At 39.5% G+C, this 6,556-nt stretch overlaps 1 protein-coding gene across 1 annotated transcript; it reads right to left on the reverse strand.

The window, feature by feature from the left end:
• Positions 1-2,381: 2,381 nt before the first annotated feature.
• On the reverse strand, positions 2,382-3,356 carry LOC104459204 (olfactory receptor 6B1-like). The gene has a single exon (XM_010086285.1). It carries the CDS (start codon positions 3,354-3,356, stop codon positions 2,382-2,384), a length of 975 nt encoding a protein of 324 aa, XP_010084587.1.
• Between the last annotated feature and the right edge of the window lie 3,200 nt (positions 3,357-6,556).

The raw sequence follows: 6,556 nt of genomic DNA on the forward strand, positions 1-6,556 counted from the left end.
TTTTATAAATTATCTGGACACAGGAATCATTCAGCTTTACTATGTCCTTAGATTATACCATCATGCAATGCAGGCACATGCAATAAGTGATTTCCTCTACATAGCTACTCCCTGTGAGTGCATATAGTCTAACCTCCATTATCAAACTACCATGCTTTTTGTGGTTCAGTGACTGCAAATTAGACCTAATTCAACGCCCTGTAAAAAGCATCTGTGTAAAGTTTCACTTTCTTTATGCACATTACACTCCATCCTTCCCAGATCTTCACTACGCTTCCCCTGGCTACAGCCACAAAGATACTTCAAGGCAGTACAGAGCTGCTTTGTCACACTGAGACTATAGTGCAGATTCTCCTGGAAACCACACAGAGGCATAGGAAAGGCAAAAAGATCCTTGTGAGCAGCCATCACAGATTTACCAAAAGGCAAATCGTGCCTGACTGTCTGATAGCTGCCCGTGACGGGATGACTAGCTGCGTCAAGGAGATGAGCTCAGTGGGTTAGTTTTACTTTAGCTTTAAGAAAACTTGCTGAATTGCAATGCCTATTATTTTTCTGCATATTTAAAGGTAAGCATGAAGTTGAACTTTTCCTCTAAGTGTAATTTTCACAGCCATTAAACACAGCTTGTCAATCAGGACTCAGATAATCATTCTACTGAACAGAGTCCGCTCTGAGTGGAGTCAATGTTGTTATTCCATATCTCTCCGTGTGTCACTATGAAGAGCTGTTTGTCCAGCTGGCTCTGTGTAAAGTCTATACTGACTATTATTTAGTGAATGTAGGTTAGGATTCTTCTGCAATGGAAAACTGGTTCTTTCGTCAAACAAAACATAGCAGTGGTACCGTGGTTCCGATCGGGTTAGAGCCCATTTGACTTGGACACAGAGATGAAACATCTCCTCCCTCTTGCTCTGTCCACAGGGCTTAATACTCTGAAACCATTGCACCAGTCTTGGCATCTTTACTTGCCTCATTTTGCCTGCTCTCCAGCCCTTACGTGCAAAATAGAAACTTAGTACTATGTAGAAGCAGAAACATCACAGGCTGTAAGGAAATTCCTGAATATATCATAAAAAATGTGAACTTTTAGACTAACTTTTAAAACTATTCCAGTATTTCAAGGCCAGTGAAGGGATATGGGAAGGCAACAGCACCATGGGATCTTGTGTTTGGAAGTGCAGGAATCTTGCTTGTAACTGAATGAGACATTAACATACTTGCATCTTAAGTTTTTCAACAACAGTGTCATTCTAGATAAATAAACAAACAAATAAATGAACAAATTAACCAAAAAGGAACCTTTACAAGCACAGTATATGAAGAACCATGAGGGAAACTGGAAAGATCACATTGCTGTTGTGGAACAGAAAAGTGGCAGTGAATAGCACACAAGATACTGGCGGAAGACCTGGGCGAACAGATGCAAAAGCTTTTGAGTAGGTCACAGTCAAGGGGCTGCTCATCGGCATGGCCAGCTTGCTCAAAAGGGGCCTTGTCATTAATGTTATCAGTGTCTGACGCTGTGATATGTTTAGCAAAATGGGCACAGATCCCTCCCTGGAATAAATTAATTTAGTGGTGCAGATGTTGACAAATGCAGCAAAGATGCAGCCACTGACTCCTAAAATACACAAAATTCCCAAACAACTTTATAATAATTCATATTCACACTAATACACAGTGACGTCAGCAGAATTTATAGGAACAGAAATTAATGAAAATGTCCTACAAAATGAAAAATAAAGTTATTTTATTTACAGTGAGCAGGATTTAAAGTCTTCAATTTATTTAGAATATTTTTTTCAATCACCCTTAAGAAGTTTGGCTTCACCCATTCCACTGCAAACACTTTCTTTCCTTCTGCTGTTGCTCTCTTCCAGGAGGATTGATTCAGGTTCCTGAATCCAGGCTTCTTGTAGAATATGAAGTACTGGGGAGCACCTGAGACCTCCCCTTCTGGATAGGCAGATATGATACAGGAGCTGCAGACGAGACTCTTCCTTTCAGCATCACAGTTGTACACCAAACAGAATACCCAAGGTCTTTAAAACTTCAGGCATGTGCCTGTAGTTAGACACATGCATCTCACCTGAGCTGTCAGAGATTGCCTGGAATGGGACCACATGCTATTAAGAGAACGTTTTAATTGGGTTCTCAACCGATGTATATCCTCAAATCAATAACGTTACTGTGCACAAACCTTCATCAGAGAAGAAAGATCATTTGAAGGTAACAGGTAGAAAGGTGATCTCTTGTTGAGGATAAGCAGTCATACCCATGCCTCAGTTTCTTGAGTTACCAACACCGTGGTGCTCACAGTTTTAAATACAACCTAAATGTTAAAACCTTTCATTCTCTCACACTCTGTCAATAAGGAACTATCTTAAAGGTGGACAGCAATGGATTGAGAGACCTTGGGGGGGAGTCTGCCGAATGCTGAAGATTTTTTTCAATGCCTCTTTAACCTCCTGGTTCCTCAGACAGTAAATGAAGGGATTGAGCATGGGAGTTACGATGGTGTACACGACTGACACCAGCTTGTTTAAGTCAAAAGGGTAGATTCTCTTGGGCCGGGCGTACATGAATAAAGTGGCTGAAAAGAAGATAATAACTACAGTGAGGTGAGAAACACAGGTGGAGAAAGCCTTCTTCCTGCCCTGGGCTGTGGGGATATGCAGGATGGTGATGATGATACATATGTAGGAGATAACTGTGACAGAGAGAGGAACCAGCAAGATAAGCAAGGCCAGGATGAAATCCACCATTTCAGCCATTGTCATGTCGGCACATGATATGTTGAGCAAGGGGCTGATGTCACAGAAGAAGTGATTGATGACATTGGAGCCACAAAAAGACAGCTGAGAGATGAAAAGTACTTTCAGCGTGGAGGCCAAGAAGCCAATAAGCCAGGAACAGGTGGCCAGTTGTATGCAGAGGCAGCGGTTCATGATGGCTGGATAGCGCAGGGGATTGCAGATAGCCACATAGCGATCATAAGCCATGACGGCAAGGAGGACACACTCAGTACAAATAAGGGAGCTGAAGAAGTACAGCTGGGTCATACAGCCTCCAAAAGACATATTCTTACTTTCAACAAGAAAATTCACTAGCAGTTTGGGGACAGTGACTGAGATGTACCAAGCCTCCAGGAAGGAGAGGTTGCTGAGAAAGAAATACATGGGCTTGTGAAGCTGATGGTTCGTCTTTATCAAGAAAATTATGAGTATATTTTCCAAGATGGTCAGCATGTAGGCCACCAGGAATATCACAAAGAGTAACATCTGAAGTTCCATGATAGCTGGAAATCCCAAGAGGATAAATTCCTGGAATTTTGTGCTGTTTTTCTGCTTCATGGCAAAGGGCATAGCATCAAGCTTCAGAGAAAAAGTAAATACAATAAAAGAGAATAAAAAATGGAATATTTCGAAAATCAAAGAAATAACAAGAAGAACTGCAGAGGAAGAAAATAAAAAATTACAAGTTGAAAAGTAGAAGGAAAGAACAACAAAGAAAAGCATGAGGAGAGGGAGAAAAGGAAGAAAATTATTACATTCAGATCATATCCCCTTTTGAAGATGTAAGAAAAAATTCAATATGATATTTTGATATCTGGTTCATAATTAGTGGCCTAGCTTATTACTGAAATCCATGGGTGTTGTATGTCCATATAACAGCTGGATGCCCAGTTGTCTTTAACTTGCAGAGGATACTGGATATCCAGGATGCATCTGCATGACTTAGGCCATTGGGCTTAGTTCTGCAAAGCCAAGTCATTCCTGCACTGCCTGTGGATTCGAGCTTGGTCCCCACTACATTTTCCAAGCATATTTCTATGCTCTAGATGTTCACTAAATGAAACAGGTATTTCCAGAGAGCAATACGTGTTATTCTAAATAAAGATCTCAAGGAAGACTAATTACGTTTTGGAGCAATGTGCCTCTTCCCCTCCCAACCCCTGTTTTTCCATTTCTCTCTCTATCTACCTTTTTAAAAAATGTGATGAGCTAATTTTCATATATCATTCTCAATTTTTACAGGTCAAAATTGAAAAGAAAAAACCCCTCTCAAACTGGAAAATGCACATTTTTCTCCTTTAACCTTACTATCCTCTAATCTAAGATAGCAAACACTTTTTCATCTTGTTTTAAAGTTCTACTAGTGTAATATTTTATTTCAAGTCAAAAGGAAAGAATCAAACCACGTCTTCCCCCTTCCCCAGAATTATTAGAGAAAAGCATATAATAAACTAGGTTTTCAGTGATGGAAGAACATTCATCTTCATAAAACAATTAATTGACACTGAAACACCAGTCCAGATATTTAAAACCTTTTATAGCTTTAGAAGCAGTAATATAAACATGACTGAAGACTTGTAAAGAGCAAATTCATATAACTTTGTTAACTATCTTACTGTTAGCTTTTACTACCATGAGAAATTACACAGGTCTAAGGAGAAGCTGCAAAATTTTATCTTTTTTCTCAGTCAGTGCAAAATACATCATTAGCCAATTTGTCTCCATAGTACATGTGTTCAGTACTTCCTGACTTGGCCAGTATTGGTTTTACCTATAAAACCAGAGATATCTGAGTGTTTCAAATTAAAAGTTGTTCATCCTACAAATCAGTCAAATTTCTAAATAAGCAGTTACAAGAGAGTGATGGTGATTCTCCTAAGTCAGATACAATGCTTACATTTCTCTGTCACTTGAACTTGAGCAAATACCCGAGCTATCTTAACATCAGAAGACTCCACTGAGAAGCTGGAATTCGTCAGCTATCAGGTTATCTAATACAGAATAAACTCAGCTAGTCTTCTTTCTAGAGAATATAGACACACAGGCGTTTCCAAGTAACACTGCTCTCACTGGGAGGAAAAGGTCTAAAATAGCTCAGAGGGATCATTCCATAGCCATGCCTGTTTCTGTCTTCCTTGACTCTATGAGTGCATGTCAGCAAGCAGCTCAGAAGCTTGGCTATGTTGCTCAGTGTAGTTCATAGGTATGCTGTAGATGCTGAAGTGCCAGTGGATTAAGTCCTCGTTAAAAAGAGGAGATCACCCTACAAAAATTCCTGAGGAAGAATAACAATGAAAAACTTTCTTCTCCTCTTACCTTCACACCACTTCAGCACTGCCTGTGGTCCCATCCACGGGCTGGTTAGGGAAGACAACCTTTCTCCATGGTTTAGCTGAAAAAACATGACCCAAGTGGTGAGAGTTCTGCAAAACATACTGACATGATTGTTTCTTACCTGTTCATAAAAAAGCAGCTTGGTATAAGATTGCATAAGATATAAGTAATTACTCATGGGATTTCCGTGTTTACCTTGCCTTTGTGCAACTGAGGCAACCCAGAGGGAAACTCATGAAGGCTAATTCTAGATTTCTGCAGCTCTCTCTCCAGCACTTACAGTTCATGAAACAAAACAATAACCTGGCCTAGCTGCTGTGTAACGTCTTCTGGAGGTGACTGTTCCTCAGTTGCCTACTGAGTGATTCTTACTATGAACAAGCTACTGACAGAGGTTCTTCAGAACGCTTCCCAAAACTACATAATATGAATATGTACCTGAGTAATTATCTGTCACTGCACTTGCATGATCAACTAAATGTGTTTTCACAAAGCACGTCACCCTGCAAGTGGAACTAACTTGTCGACACATTCATGGTTTTTGGCCATTTCAGAATCAGGTATGGGTCACACTCAAGATCTCACTCGAGACCTTTGGCAAGACTTTAACCTTTCTGGAGAGAAGGACGGCTACCCCACCACGTCTGAAATACAAACAGACACCTCTCTCCATGTAAAGGAACGTCTGTGTAAGAGTCTGCTTTGTTAGTTCATAACCTCTTTGTCTTTTAGCTGTAGCAGAGACAACTAGCTCCCCTTTGCACCAGATCCAAATGTAATTCCACGGCTCGTTTCCTCTAATTGCTGTTTCCTATAGATAGTATGGGCAAAATTTCTCTGGCCTACAAACTCGTCAAGCACTGTCTTAGTTTCTTCATACCACTTCACAGCATACACAACAGCTAACAGCATGCTGAAAAACTTAACTAAGAAAAGTTCCATACAAGTCTGTCATTACTTGGATTTTTCAAACTGAACACCAAGGAAAATAAGTTTGATGCTTATTCTTCTTCTTTTCCACTTCAAGGTTTCAAACAAAATTTTTGACCTGTTCCTGCATATTCATATCCAATAATCAACTGCCTTTCTATAATGATGTTCAGGCCTTGTCCTGCACAAAATATTTTTAATATAAAACATGAAGAAAAAAAATAATGTTGTGAAATGTTACAAAAATTTCCACAAAAAAATAAATACGTGTTATGCTGTTTTCATTATTTATTTGTGTTTCAGTTTCAAAATACCTATTTTGAATTTGATTTTGATTTTTGCATGTGGATTCTCTATGTAGAATTAGTCTTATTGTGTAACTTGCATGTTTCACTACAGGTACATAACTGCTGCCAAATAATAAATGGACAGAATATAACACATAATTTTATCTCTAAGAGTGACTTTCACATTTCCTGGACAGGCTGGAGAGG

The sequence above is a fragment of the Pterocles gutturalis genome, unplaced genomic scaffold (assembly GCF_000699245.1).
Source record: "Pterocles gutturalis isolate BGI_N339 unplaced genomic scaffold, ASM69924v1 C12330869, whole genome shotgun sequence".
NCBI classification, from domain to species: Eukaryota; Metazoa; Chordata; class Aves; order Pterocliformes; family Pteroclidae; genus Pterocles; species Pterocles gutturalis.

What these genes read in the sequence shown, in the direction of transcription:
- LOC104459204 (XM_010086285.1), bottom strand. Translation starts at nt 3,356, where the DNA reads ATGAAGCAGAAAAACAGCACAAAATTCCAGGAATTTATCCTCTTGGGA.